At 29.7% G+C, this 16,822-nt stretch overlaps 1 protein-coding gene across 2 annotated transcripts in view; it reads right to left on the reverse strand.

Moving 5' to 3' along the window:
* Nucleotides 1-16,634, reverse strand: part of LOC113369763 (polypeptide N-acetylgalactosaminyltransferase 5-like) — a 36,442-nt gene extending 19,808 nt beyond the window's left edge. For both annotated transcript variants that reach the window (XM_026610333.1, XM_026610332.1), the window contains exons 1-3: nt 16,552-16,634; nt 15,773-16,101; nt 3,761-3,947 (exon numbers count right to left, since the gene is read on the reverse strand). In XM_026610333.1, the coding sequence (XP_026466118.1) occupies nt 3,761-3,947; nt 15,773-15,925 (340 nt within the window). In that variant the 5' untranslated portion in view covers nt 15,926-16,101; nt 16,552-16,634. The remainder of the gene's footprint in view (nt 1-3,760; nt 3,948-15,772; nt 16,102-16,551) is intronic.
* Nucleotides 16,635-16,822: the final 188 nt, after the last annotated feature.

Raw genomic sequence — 16,822 nt, forward strand, 5'->3', positions numbered from 1 at the left:
GCTGATTATTAAAATTAAGACGCAAAAATTCTCATCGCAGATCAATGTTGACTAATATCAAATGGCCATTTTTCTTTCTATAATAGTTTTCTGTTAGTAACATTTATAGATATTTTCCAAGTCTTTCAAATAAATTTGGAAATATTTCATCCATATTTAGTTATTTCAGTATCGACAAAAACAATTTAGATAGACAAGAGTACTTGCATTTAGTATGCATTAACATTTTTACAAGTCGATAATCTGTTGCATGATGTTATTAACAGACACGCTAACAAAAAAGCGATAAGGGTAATTATGAATGTCATTGAAATTCTGAAGGAAATGAATTATTATAAAAACTTAAAAGCTGAAGATAATACAAAAAACATAGAAAAGAAATTTTGGAACATGAGCGTGTTATATGTTGTATCGATGATGAAATTTCCAACTCCGTTATATTGTCGATGATGCTGATTCAGATCAGATTTAGTTCTAGACACATGTCTCGCATTCAATTTGTGATCATATTGCTCTCCAAGCAAACTGCTGTCTTATAAATTATGAATTGTGATCGTTGTGCAAATCGTTTGTTATACGCTTTCTCGTATGTCATTGCGGGATTTGTCCTCCGCCACGAATTACATGCGCGAATGAACCCACGAATCGCTTAATGTCGATTCGAAGGCAAATTTTATACGAGATGTTTATTACTGAACATTTAAGATGTATATCGAGTGGAAAAAATCACAAAAAAGGAATTGGATATTGAAGTATATAAAGCAAAGCCGATGCTATTTAATACAACTGCATGAAGTAAAATAAGTTTAATTTAACTTCAAATTTAAATTTTATACATTTACATGTATCTTTTAGAAATTTGTACAAAAGTTGGTAAAATAATTGAAGAAATTTAGCACAGAAAATTTACTGCAAACGAATTTGATTTTTCATGAGAATCACTGTACCCATAGTCGTATGAAAATCTTGTTTACCTGTTACAACAGTACATCTTTTTATTGACTCTTTGACTAACTCTTTATTGGAAACTTGTAGAAATTGTAAATATTATTCCATGAATAAAAAAAGAACAAAATATTAGAACATATAAAACAATAAAATAACCCTTTCCCCATAATCAATTTACTTAAACTCTGTGAAACTTTTCTCAAAATTACCTATCCTCAGTTGAAATATCATAAACGTTTATTTACCACAAATTTTAGCCTATTTACGTTAACTGTGGTTTAAATGTACAATCTCTTATATCATTAGTTCCACTAACTGTGATATTCACTCTTCCAGAAAATTTAGCCGAAATTAATTCAGATTATAGACGTATATCCACAGACCTTATCGCGTATTACAGTTATGAAAATATTTATGTATATTATATTACCTATGCATAATGAAAATACTGTTGGTTTAAGATAATTCGATAAATTGTATAATCAACCAGATGCAGAAAAAATCAGGAACATTAAGCATTTAAATTGTATGATACTAAGGTCAATATATTACTATAAAATAGAGAAATCTAAATGCAATTGTTCAAGGTAATGTATAACAAATAGTTTGAATGCATTTATAAAATAACTTCATTTTTATAGCAGCACGTTTTACAGAATACAATTATTTGTAGAATAGAATCATAAAATTTGCAGCATTATAATAACCGTATAATAAATCTATAAATCATTTTTGTAGAACAGATTTACGATTTTATGATCTTGTACTTAATTTGTTTCAATCAAAGCGTAAATAATTTTATCGATATAATAATAATGAAAAATAGATTTTATAAGTGCAGACAAAAACAACTTGACGGTTCCGTGTGAAATAATTATGGAATTTATTAGGTAAAGTATAAGTTTTGGCACGTGGCCATAATGGCAACATTATCGACCTGTATGAAAAAGGTAACATGGTAAACTGATATACGGCTCTTGTGGCCAATTGAAAAAAAGTCATGTTAAGAAAGAAAATACAGGTCTTTTAGCATTTATTCCAAGTCTCAACCAAAACCCAAACCGTTTGCAGAGATTTACTTCAATTATACAGTACCCAATGCTCTAAAACAGTGATTCCCAAAGTGATCCACATGAACCCCCAGGGGTCCATGGCAACTTTCAAGGAGTCCACGGCAGGGGAAACAAAATTTGGGGGTCCACGAAATAAAAATAGGGATCCACGGCATATTTAGAAATGATTTAAACTTAAATGTTAGTATTGAGCGCGGAGCCAGCCTCTTATCAACCTCGCATATCTCAGAAACTATTGAATGTTTCAACTTTAAATTTTTGTCAAATATTTAGTAAAGTGTATTAACAATGTATGTCAAGTTTCATCAAAATCGAATTATGCATTTTTGAAAACGTACAATCTGTTTCAATACTAGTATTGAGAGCGGAGCCAGCCACCAATCAACCTCGCATTTATATTGAATGTTCCATCTTTAAATTCCTGTCAAATATTGAGTAAAGTGTATTAACAATGTATCTCAAGTTTTATCAAAATCGAATTATGCATTTTTGAAAACGTACAATCTGTTTCAATACTAGTATTGAGAGCGGAGCCAGCCACTCATCGACCTCGCATATCTCAGAAACTATTGAATGATCCTACTTTAAATATTTGTCAAATATTTAGTAAAGTGTGGTAACAATGTATGTCAAGTTTCATCAAAATCGAATTATGCATTTTTGAAAACGTACAATCTGTTTCAATACTAGTATTGAGAGCGGAGCCAGCCACTCATCAACCTCGCATATCTCAAAAACTATTGAATGTTCCAACTTTAAATTTCTGTCAAATATTTAGTAAAGTGTAGTAACAATGTGTGTCAAGTTTCATCAGAATCCAATTATGCATTTTTGGTAACGGATAAACTGTTTCAATACTAGTATTGAGAGCGAAACCAGCCACCAATCAACCTCGCGTATCTCAAAAACTATTGAATGTTCCAACTTTAAATTTCTATCAAATATTTAGTAAAGTGTAATAACATTGTATGTCAAGTTATCAAAATCGAATTATGCATTTTTGAAAACGTGCAATCTGTTACAATACTAGTATTGAGAGCGGAGCCAACCACCCATCAACCTCGCATATCTCAAAAACTATTGAATGTTCCAACTTTAAGTTATTTCCAGTTCCAGTAAAGTGTATTAACAATGTATGTCGAGTTTCATCAGAATCGAATTATGCATTTTTAAAACGGATAATCTGTTTCAATACAGAAACTATTCAATTCAATCGTTGAATGAAACATCGCAAGGGGTCCACGGCACAAACAAGTTTGGGAACCTATGCTCTAAAATATACTCAATGAGATTTGGTACATGAGCTTTTGCTTCATTTAAAATAAAAAGAATGTAACTACATGTTTTCAGCAAAGCAGTTATTTAATGTTAAAAAGCATTTTTATTCTTGATAAAAAAAATAAAATGTTGTCCATGAAAACGAGATTAAAAAGTGATCCTTTACATATGCATCACATCGTAAATTTATACAACACCGGCTTGCATGCACTTTTCACATTGTTAAAACGGGTTAAGATTATAGCCGCATAAAGTTGAACGAAACATAGAGCGTTATAACTCATATGAAATGGCCGAAAGAAATTTATGAGCATCGGTAGCAGCCGGTTCACCAGGCAAAACATGATATGTATATACTAATTTGACCCCTCAAAATTATTTGAACTTACTTAAAGAACTCGAATTAAAAACACGGAACTTATTACAATTAATTGATGAATTTATTATGATTTATCACTTACCCATTTCGCCGGGTTTTCCATATCCCTCAGGAACTATCGGTGCAGGTTTCCATCTCCTCAGCTTTTTAGCAGGATAATGTCCTTCTACCGGGATATCGTTATCATCCTCTCCGCCATCGGCAAAATCTTCTTCCGCTTCCGAGAACAGTTCAGCCTTATTGGCGACGAGTGCCTTTGGATGATCAATCTGCAACAAAAAAAGGGAATCATCAATTATTGGCTGAAGATTAAAGTTGATAGACTATTAGTTCAACAAATATTATTATTCTAAACGTTTTAGCTTTAAAAACATTTTCTTTAACAAAAGAAACAATATACAAGGTACAACATATCAAGTACCTACGGTGACCATTTTTGATAGCATGTATTTTCATAAAAATGATATATCATTTCATTATATATGAAAACACGAGAATAGACACATTTAACCTAGTGAAATAAGTAACTCATTCGCAAAACTCGCTATTAATTGTATGAGCCATTGTAATGGATGAAAACGGAATTGCATGGCATTACGAAATAATTCATGCCACATTGCATTGTGAAAAAACTACTGTGAGTTCAATAGCATCGCTGTTTGTAACCTATTCGTAATAGAATAGTTTGCTAATTAGCAAATATTGAATCATTAAGCAATCTGTAACATGTAGTTGCAAAACGAACATAATAAATGCAATCGATGGCACTTTTCAAAACAAAGAGTAGATAGAAAATTATTGATTTATCTATACCTACATCAGAACTCAATATGCGAAATTTCTAAAGGAAAACGGAATTTATTTATTATATATGTATATTGTGAAAAAGATCTGTTTGCTCCAATCTTTAATAAGATGGCAATGTACATATTCAAAAAGATGATTATTTAATTTTCTATAACATAAATTGGAAACAAATTTAACGAAAGGTAATTACATTACAATCTATTCTTAAAATGTTCATTTGCAACTAAATAAATATTTCAAGAAGCAATAGCTAATGTAACTATTTATTATGTACGTTTTGACACCATATGTGTGTCATCATGCAGCAAGTTTAAACAAATTTAAACATATTATTTAATGAAAAAACCAAAATATGTAGTTAATGACATGATCTCTAAATTGCAAATCAAGATAAATAAAAGGCGTGAAATAAAATAAATTCAAAATAAGATTTATTACATTTGCTCGCAGGTATGTAGTGTTCAAGGTAGCTCTATTTCAATGCAAATTCAATTATAATCACATTAAATTTTTGATTACTTTACAAAAATATGATATAATTCAACACCACATGGCCGACATGGCAGATTATTATTACAGCAACGCAAAAATAAATAAACGCACTTTTAGTGTACTATCAAATATCATGCGTGAAAAAATGATTATCCGGAATTATTGAACTATTGTTAAATATTTTGATAATAATAATGAAAAATGTTTTATTAAGATGTAAACTTGAGCATAAGATTTTTTTTTAAATATTGTAACAGTGATCAGAACTTAGCGTCCAATAAGATGCTGAGCTGAAATTCTTCCTTACGTCGTGTTTTTAGATAGCAACCCAACGGTTGTTCTGCAAAATTTAATGCACCAAATTGGAATTTGGTGCAAGGGATATTTTCACTTGGAAACATATTTCAGATCTATATTTCCAAGTAATAAATATGAATTGCGGTGTTTTATCAAAGCTGTTCTGTTAGTATTGCGTTCATGCTCGTCTTCATTTACGCAATATTGAAGCTTTGAGAATTTCACGCTTTTGCAAATATTTGTTTAATATTGCCGATATGGTAAATATACGTATATCCTCTCTGTGCCTATCACATTGTAAAGACGATATTGTACGTGTCTGCTTTCTTACCGCAAATGCTGCGGTTTAAAGATTCCCATCTCCTGAAGATATATTACATACAAACGCCGGCATTGAGAGTACAAACAATAAGAAAATGCCAAACAGTCTCAACGCAAAGTGTTCAGCTAATAAACTCTGATATTGCGTCGTTATACCGGATTTTCTCTATTATTATTACCTAATACTAATAAGTACTTTGTGAGGAGTACAATGTAAGCTATAAGCAAAAAGATGTGAAGAGCTTTAAGAAAATATGATCAATATATCGAGTATCACGCTAAAATAAAATATTTACGGTTCAATATATCAGGGAGCTCAAAATTCTCTCTAATGTAGTATTAAATTAAATATAATGCATTTCCGATAAAAAGCATGTGTCAAAAATACGACAAGAATCTACTCATGTGCCAAACGTATATTACCTCCACAACATTAGCTTTTAGGCCAAAAACATTATCATAATCACCTCCGACCACAGCTCATTAAATTATCTTTTACCCTAAGCGAACGTGCCAAAGATAGCTTTATGCCGTTACAATGCATTCTACGGAGATGCTCTTTAATGAGATACTCTGCATCATCATGATGACGCTATTAGAGGAACAGCTGGTGAACGATTTATTTTTACCAAAAATGGAGAAAAAATAGTAATGGATTTAGGTTTGGAAACATAAATTTAACTATTAATTTTGAAAAAATTATTGCTCATTATTCGAAATAATATAAGAGACTAGTAAACCCGACGAACTCCGTTTCGCCACCAGATGGTTTCGTGAGGAAGATGAAGAAATTTTTTGTTTGTTTTATATTTGAAAAGGAAAAATTTGATTTTATTATACAACTGTAATGAATTTATTTCGATTACAAAAATGAAGCGTTTTTTAGTTGAACTTCTCTAAGTAAATGAAAGTGAATTCGCAAATTATCCGTTTCATTGAAGTGCTCTTTGGTAAACCACATTTTTTGTTTTTTGGACTGACGTTAACACAAACAAAGCGGATAATTTTCCAACTCTTGAACAGGCAACGTATAACTGCCCATGTGAAAAACAATGATTTTCTAAATAATCTATTTGAAATTTATCCCGCAAACACTAAGCGATTGGCCTTGCGACTTGTTATTGCGAACGCAAGGCGAACTGGAAATTGCAATCGTTTGAAGTCAAACGGAAGACCAGTCGGAATCATTGGTATGTTACCAAATCGCCAGCAATTTTTGATTGAATGGTGAAATTCAGTGCGTGTACATCATTATTCTTTGCGGAAAGAATTGCTCGTTGACTTAACCAAGCATAATTCTGATAATTCTCACTAATGTCATTACTCGAATTTTTAATTACGGTGCGTAAAATTCCAGCAGCTTGCATTAAGGCACGATGCACAACTAATTTTCTTAGCTATAAACCTTGCGGAGCCCGAGACCTTTCCAACGAATGCAAAATTGTCGAAATCGGTTTGTGCGTTCTGGAGTTATATCGTCAGGAAGGAAAACCCAACTTATTTTTATATATATGTAGAATGCAACTCTCTCAATATTCGTAAAATGTATTATTTTGATAACAATGTCCGTAAAAATAAAAATAATTTTACAATCCAACTAATTGCCATTAAACTCGATCTTGCATGGATTATTTTCTATAGTTTCTATAGTTACATTTATTTTACCAATATGAACAATTTATTTACCAGCTATCATTTTCAATCGGCTGGATGAGAAGGCACGGTACACGTTAACCGGCGAGAGTTATCGGTCTTGTGCAGTCTCTCGGCACAATAACCTTTAGCGGTCGCACCATCATAGGTCTATGGGATATATTGGATGAACAACGATGGAGAAACTATACTAAAAAACGATTAACTAAGCTGGCCAACCAACATATGATATACACCACATTGTAGAAAATGTAGCAAATTAGGTTAAGTATAAAGTATGTTGATCTTTTGTAAATTAAAAATCTTGTGGTGACCATTGGCCAGGACAGTCCAGGATTTTTACCTTGTGTCCCGAATTTTTCTGAAAGCAATATTTGTCACGAATTTAGATGTTTTGACCTGAATTGTCCCGGGTTTCCAAAAAGTATAGGTATAAATACCGCCCATCCCGGGTTACCAAAACTTGCCGTCCCTGTTTTAACTTTAAAAAATATGGTCACCTTAGTAGTAAAGATTTCGTTTATATTTCATTCGTACTGGAGGATTTTTATTAATGTATTAATCTGCTGTAGTTTATAGAATATAATGAATTAAATTAGTGTTTTTAAACATGGCTTAGAATATTGACCCTGGTTAAATGTGGACTGTTTCCAAAAGTTCGTTCCTACCTTGACCGTAACTACATCATGCAGCAGTGATATCAGATTTTTACATGAAATTACAGATCTGCATATGATTTAAGGTAAAAATGAACTTCAGGGGCATTACTCATTATATATTCACATAGATATTAAAAATATATCTAATGTAATTTCATCAAAAAGAGAATGGTCAATCACCAGATAGCCTAGAAATATTATATTAAGGAATGTAAATCAATCAAAAGCTTATAAAACTCAATTTATACCATTATAAGTGATATGTGAAATTTTTATTGACAATAAATTGCCGTGGTCATCTTATATTACTAGCTTTAATAAAAATAAAATAAAAATTCGCTCCAACTATTCTAAATTACTTTTCTGTATCGTGAAATTAAAACTATCAAACGTCTACCACATATTGAAAGCAATACTTGCACGTGTTATTTTAAAACATCACATAAACAGAAAGTGTATATTTATATAAAGTGTATTTTGAAACATAGTAATTTTAAATTAAGTTTAAATAACTGAGTAAAAAATTGAACTTCAAAATTAGGCATGAGAAAAATTAAAGCTGAGAATTAAAAATCCAATTATTTTAGTTTTCTTTTCCTAAGAACTTAAGAGTCCAAGCTCATGTGATTGAATTTTTTAACTTCGTGGCTTTTTAGAAGACAAGTTATTTTAGAGAGGATGGATATCTTTCTTATATATCCTCTTTATCTATATATTTTATTATTAGAATTTCTCTGATGCTGATGATTTTTAATTTAATTCAGCATTTTCTGGGAAAGGACTATTTTCAAACCTAGAACTATATGTTTAAAAAACCACAACTCTAACTACTATCCCACTGAGAAGTCCAACCTTTATATTTTAAACTAGATGACCCGACAGACATTGTTCTGTACTTATGTTTACAATTCAAAAGTTCCAATTTTCTTTATTATGTTATAAAATTATTATGATTTTTTACACTACAGTCTATACCGAAATGCTCATACATCCATCCCCCTGGAATTTGGCAAAAGAGTCTAAATTATTTTCCTTTTGAACTTGATAGTAAGATAAACCTAATTTCAAAATTTCATACAAATTGGAGCACAGTAAAAAAATTCAGACCCAAAACGTTCCATTGACTTGAGTAAATATTCCGTATCCGATGGCAGGCAATATGAAAATACTAACGTTTGTATGTGAAAAAGAAAAGGGCTGTTTTAAGGGTTTTCCCAGCAATTATTTGATTTTTTCTCGCCGTAAGAACCATCCTTAGACGTAACAAACATTTTAAAAAAATAATTGGCCAAATTGGTCCAGGCGTTGTTGAGTTATGCGCTTACCAACAAATTTTGCAATTCATTTTTATATTATAGATTCAAAATACTCTTTCAGTTATTTTTATATCGATATGATTCCAAAACAGTGAAAATCTAGATATATGTTTTTATTACTACCAATTTCGTATAACTTAATGACAGTAATGACTAGTATAATCTTCTAGAGCTTTAAAAAAACCTCGTTATACTTATATAGTACAAATTATCTATTTAAGCCAAAGATAATACTAAAGGTTATCGCGCGTGAGATCATTGTGAAACATTGTTTCCGATAAGTATATACTTTTATCTCTTCAAAATGATAAAGATTTCTCACGTTGATTTGCGCAACAATCATTTTTTTTCTAAATTCATATATTCATTGTAATAAATTTCAAAATGTTACCACATAAGTTGAGAATAATTCATTTTAAAGTAGCATTAAATTAGATCTATTTGATTATTGCTAATATAACGAGGTATTCAAAATCAAATTGCATTGCGGAAGTAGCTAATTTACAAAAAATATAAATTAATTAATTATTCATAAGTATGCATTGTATTACAAACCATTTTACATGTCATATAAGAATATTTTGAAATCGAGTCTGAACCTTGTCTATGTACATACAAATTAGAAAAATAGAACCGTTACTAAATATAAAGCAGATGTTATTTAAAGATTCTAACCGTACCATTTTTGTCACTGATAAATTTTGACACATCTGTAAGATATTGTAGAACAATTTCTCAACGATATCCTAATTTAAGATTCTAAAGTTTCTTGAAAAAAAGATCAATGTGAAAAAATCCCGGTTTCACTTTTAGAAAAATAGAAAATAAAGATTTGTACATGGAATAAATAAAATTTGCACTATAAAGAAATGTACAATACTGAAAACTACAATTAAACAAAAACGCAGTATCTATGAAGTAAATCCCTTCACTCCGAATCATTTGATTAAATCATTAAACAAGTAGTTACTACACTAATTAATTAATTCATTATAGTTACAAAAAACTACTCGATGCGGAAATGTGTTAAACCACTATAACAAATGAACACATTAAGTTCCATATCGGTATGATTAATTGAAAGCAACATTAAATAAACCATTTTTATGACGCGATAAAAGGTGAACTACGATTATATATTTTATAAACTGTAAACATTTTGTTCTTGTTTACTGAATCGAAAAATATAAATTAATAATGGAAGTTCAACATAATATCCTCAGCAAATCGATGTTGGCAGAGAGATCGGAAATCATTTCACGCATCAAAAATTTTAACATTTTAATGAAAATTGTGTGAATTAATGACCCTTTAATACAAATTTTGCTGATAAAACTAAAACATAATAAATAATATTCAAATGTATCTTGAATTAAAAAAAACTTAAAACTAATAAAAAAATGGAAAAATTCATAAGATGCTATTTTAATTTTGATAATGCACAGCACTTATAGTAATAATGCCACATCCTCATTAAAGCGTTTTTACTTTACTTCAAATTGCATGCCGTAAAGAAATAAAAATTAAACTGACAAACATGATTATATAGTTTATCAACAATTAGAAAAGTACTACACAAATTCTATAAAATGATTGCTGAGATAGTAAAAAAACACTATATTTAAAAAATACGTATCACTGGATTGGGATTGGATTTAGACAATTTAAGTACTGCCAAAAAAAATGCTGATGTTCCATATTAGATATGTATAGTAAAAAACGTATTTTACAGCAATAAGATCTATTGCATGTTTTATAGGCTATATTATTACTAGAAACAACATTATTAGCAAGGAATCTAAAGATTGTCTAAGATGTGGTTTTATTTTTAATACTGAACGTTAATAGGAGACCAACCAATGGTTGCCCTATCCTATTTCTATAAACATACTGCTTTCTATACTTCCAACTAAAAACCGAAGTCACTACTGCTTGATATCAGGCTGTCCAAAGCGGTATAAAACCTGAAACTTATGATTGAAATCCCATAGTTCTAACCACTAATCCACAACGGAGCCCTAACCCAAAACAAAACTAGTGGGGTGTATGGCATCGTGCCTTAAGGCAAATTGCTGGAACTTCCCGTACCGTAACGAAATGTTCGAGGAATACTGAATGTTTTCAAATAGATTATAATATAAATAAATAATGTAACACTATCTAATATTTATTAGAATTATATAAACTGAATTGCAAAGTTGAAATTATTTGTTCAAAGTATATTAGAACTTTAGTCAAAATTAAAAATAAAATCTGAATTATTTTCGATATACAAATATTTTTTTTTGAAAAAAAAAAAGTTGAAACATTTTTTTTTTCCAAAATCAATTATTTAGTTAAGAGAAGCAGAAAGTTCTTTGAATCATTTAAATCGGACGCTTAGTTCTCTCAAAAATTGCCATTTTTTGCACATTTAGCTCCGTATCTTCGAAATGGCTGGGCCTGCCTTTGCCAAAATCTGATCCCCAATCATTACTAATTGAATGTTTTTTAGAACATTCAAATCGGATGCTCCGTTCTCTCAAAACCTCGATTTCTATATCTCGAATGTTTTTTGATCCATTCAAATCGGTTGATCCGTGCGCCCGAAAACGTGACTGGAAATTTGTATCCATACATACATACATACATACACACACACATCCATTTTTTCTGAGGTATGTCAAAATGTTCAGAAACCTTCAAAACGTCGAGAAATGTAAAAATTTTCAATTTCGATTTTCGGCCCATTACTATAAATTACACTTCGGGAAGTTAAAAATAAAATTTCTATGTCATTCTTCAAATTCATTCCATATTGATTTCATAATGGAATAAAATCCAATAGGATCGTGTATTGATTCAAATTGGAGCTCGTTCGTTCCATTGCGAAAACGTTATTTGAAAGCCAAGAAAAACATGACAAAGTTGCTACAATTCACAACTATCTTATATATCCATTGTGAGTCAAATGAGTTAAATTATCGTATTAATTCAATGATACAGAAAACCGTTTGCTCTTGACACAGTCGCAAGCAGTTGAATACGTCAGTGTCAATATCGACGCTAATGTAAGAAGTATAAAATGTTAATCAGAAATAAGTAGCGGGAAAAGCAACGGTACGGAACGTTAACTGAATTTGTAAAATAATTATTTGGTTTCTTCACATAAGTAATAAGATATAGATTCCGCAAAGGTTAGAGAAGTAATTGAAAAATGCCGTTGTAATTAGAAAACGTAGTAAGAAAAAAATGTAACTATTATCAATGCAATATATTTCTCGTATTCGAATATATTTATTCAGATCATACAAAATCAAAGAGTATGACTATAACTATACTATATTAGTATTAAATAATTCATTTAACAAATATATAACGGGCAGTACTTTTTCGTTAACTTCCCGTTGGGTGTGATATAGTAATTGCAAAAAATCGAAAATGAAAATTTTTATATATCTTTACGTTTCAAAGATTTCTGAATATTTTGCATACCTTAAAAAATGGATGGAATGAATGGATTTATGTATGTATGAGTGTATGTGTATGTGTGTGTGTGTCTGTGTGGATACAAATTTTCGTCGACGATTTCGGAAACACCGATCAACCGATTTGAACAACCCAAAAAACATTCGATTCATATTGATAAGGAGACGTGCTGATTAGTTTAAGCGAAGGCAGGTCTAGCCGTTCCGAAGATACGGGGCAAAATCTACCAAAAACGGTAACTCAGTTTTTAAGAGAACGGAGCTTCCGATTTTAATAATTCCGAAAACATTTTACTTGTATTGACAAGATGAACTGATTAAATTTATGGGAAAGCAGGTCCAGCGGTTATTGACTCTCAATAAAATAAGTTAAGTTAAAAATGTCATTTGGCGGTCAAAAATGTTTATTGGACATTTGTACATCAAATTATCAGATATTTTATAGAGATTTTAATAATGTGTACACATTTTGTGTAAATTTTTTTGGGTTCCGTACTAAGATTTTTAATTTGCCTTAAGGCACGATGCCATGCAACCCACTAGTTTTGGATTTATTTGCGCAGCGATCAGAAATTAAATCTTATGAGCAATTGCGATTTTTTTTAAAGTGGCTTTTCCAGAAGAGAATCCAACGCCTGCTCTCTATTTAATAAATTTGTAATAACAATTTCTGTAATACTGATTAATTTCTTCTTGATGTCAGGAAAAGGCTATTTTTTACTTAAAAACATATTATCTTATTCATTTTCAACGGAGGTCTCTACCGCTTGATATCAGGTAGTCCGACATTCTGTATGTCGAACCTGCAATCTTCCGGTTGAAAAGACAAAGTTGTATATTTACACATGCTACAAATAACGTACCAGATTTATTATTATTGAAATAACAGAACATATCTGGCTAAATTTGGCGGACAAAGAGTTTGCGATAAATTTTCATTGTAATACATATATAGTGATCAATATATAATAGTTATTCGATAGTTGGCCTATAGTATTAACTTAATATTTATTATAAAAAATATTGGGCATTTACAAGTTAAAAATTTGATTTTAGCTGCATTACCATGCAAAATCTAATCAAACTAATATGCAAATTTTACCATATTCTAATTTTAGCACATAGTTTCAAGTGACCAAGACCTACAAGATTTTCGATCAAGTGGAAACCGGTTCTCAATTCATAACAGTTTGCATAAAAAACTATGAGTAACTCACGAGAAACCGACGATTAGATATAACTTTAGAAAGTAATATCGTTTTAAACCGCAAGTACCCATAAAGGAGCTTTATTGATTTTTAAGAATTTATTATGATTTTGAGAGTTCCATAGAGTCCATGAATGGTTCGATATTTCCAACAATGATACAAAAAAAACCAAATGATCTGACGAAAAATTCTGAGCACAGTTTTATATCATGAATTATTTAATAGAACTTCAATTATGAATTTTGTTATGAATTTATAACCGGATAAATTACGTGTTCTTGGCGAATGTGAATTGCATAAAATGAATATGCATTAAGTGGATCGCAATGAAAGAAGATCAAGATATTATGACTACATAGAATTATATTACATACTATACCCTTAATTGTTATGCATTGCTATTTATGTTAATCACCATTTGTTTGAAATATATTTTAAAAAAATTAATACATATATTTCCTTGATCATATTTGAAAATGATAAAAATCTTTATAACAAGATGTGGAATTTGTTGAGAATTATATTAATTTATGATAATCAGTTTGCATGATTTAAAACACTTATGAAGTCAACACGCGCAAAGAAAAATTAAGAACGAATTTTATATTACTGATCTTAACGTAAGTGAAAAGCGCATTATATATAAAATAAATAAATATTTATTGGATAAGGCATGTTTAAAAGTTTAAAACTATTTTAAATTTTTTAAATAAATAAACAATCATCAAATGTAAATTAAATTCCATTTCTTAATTGTTTTCTGTTTTCATTATTGAAATCACATCAAAAATATTTCATAAACATTTTTTGCCAAGAATTTTTACCAAGATTAAAATAATTAATTAAAATTAGTGTTAAATTAAAAACAAAAAACATGATTTAGCAAATGATTTGCGATTATATTGCTGAAGGTAAAATTTATAATAGTTCTCTATAAAAAAAGAGTTAATGGACTTGGCTCTAATAACTTGGTTATTAGAGTTATTTGACGTGGATAATTTGTATGTAGAAGATTTTGAGTGTGTAAACCTAAAAATAATAGTTTTATTTAATAACACATTTTATTACAATACATTTTTTTCTATAAATTTGTTGAGATATCTACGTCGAATTTTTAGATTTTTGTAAAACCTGGTTATGAAAACCATATAAATTGTATGTATGCAGTTGACCCATTGGGGGTCAAATTTGATGGAATACTATTTTTTTTTTAAAAATAGCGATGTTCAAATGAATAACTAGACTAGATATAATTTCGAAACATAAAAAAAAACTATTCTGCATCAATGTCGTCCATATTCAATTATGAAGCAAATGAAATAGAACATAAAATTTTGTATCAACTCGAGTCTAATTGAACCAAAAGAAACATCAGTAATATTTATGAAATTCAAAACTTTACCTGAAACTTTTCACAAAAATTAATAGAAGAAGTAAAGCACATCAAACAAAAATTCAAAACAGGAAACTGGTTGCAAATTTTCATACTCTTATAAATATTTGCATACAAATATGAATATGTCTTATCGATAAGGAACTGAGTTTTTTTATTCAACATGTTTCCTTTGTGCCAAAGCAAAGTTTAATAATAAAGTTCTTAATCAAATAGAGCATAACTCATATGAGTTTTACACATAAATTAAAACATAATTATAATATGTATATAAATCATCAAAGTTGATTGTTTATATTTCTTATGCTCAGATGCCAGGGTTAGCCAAAATGAAATATCCGGAAAAATGTGAATCAAAGAAAAGTATATATTCTTATTAGATTTTTTTCAAGCTAATGGAAGACTTGAATTATTCACTATTTATACAACTATAGTATATAATAGGTAACATAATAAATCTCAATGCCCATAAATGACTTACCTCGACAATATATTCATCTCGTCTCCTACAATTCCAGCCTGATCCTATACAGTCTGAGTAAAATGTTAGTAACACTACATCCACTAAAAACCAAACTAGTGAAGTCAATAAAATAACTCGGCATGTATGCATCCGGAATTTACTCCGGAACATGTTGCCATACACTTTAATTTAACTATAATACTGCTAATATATCCGCTTGGAACACATCACTTTTTTGAGTATATGGCATTGATGATTGTATTTATTTCAAGCAAAACGCTATAACCTCATTTTACAAATTGCGTTTCTATACTTATGGAGAAAAAGTTATTTGAGGCAGGATTGGTCTGAAATAATAAAGTAAAATTAATATGATAAATTAATCATAAGGGTTGCAAGTTTGAAATAAATGAATAAATACTAGTGTTTTTTCTGTATTTAATAAATCAATAATTATTTTGGTAGAACTTATTAAATTGGAACAATATAACATTCAAAATATATTTTTTCGATTCAGGTTTGGCATGTATAAGATATTGATCAGACTCAAAAAATTTTATTTATTCTAGTATTCTCAAATTAATGAACTAATTAATTATTTGTCATTATTTCATCATTTATATAATGTTTATATCATTTCAAACTTAACGAAAGATTGGAAAAATAAACAATTTTACTTAACCGAATCACAAATGTCAACAATCACTGCCACAAAACCAATAAATTTATCAAAAGATTTATAAAGCATATCAAAAATTATTTAAACAAATTTATCACAAAAATCAAAACACACATACCATTCACAAATAAATTATGTGGCACATAAAACAATATTAAAATTGTGCACCTGTACAAACTGAAAGTCAAACATTACTGCTCCACACACGCAGTCACACGTCACAAATTCAAGTGTTGCCAGAATGTGAAGAAAGGTTCTTAAACATTTTTAACTATGGCCATACTACGGTTGTGTTCTCAACTAAATGATATGGAGGGAAATTTGAAAGTTTTGCCACCAACTTGCAAAACTTTAGAAAACGTAAACATTTTCTTGCTTCTGAATTGAAC

The sequence above is a fragment of the Ctenocephalides felis genome, unplaced genomic scaffold, assembly GCF_003426905.1.
Source record: "Ctenocephalides felis isolate EL2017-DRISC unplaced genomic scaffold, ASM342690v1 CF-g0.4_SCAFFOLD_01492, whole genome shotgun sequence".
Taxonomy (NCBI): Eukaryota; Metazoa; Arthropoda; class Insecta; order Siphonaptera; family Pulicidae; genus Ctenocephalides; species Ctenocephalides felis.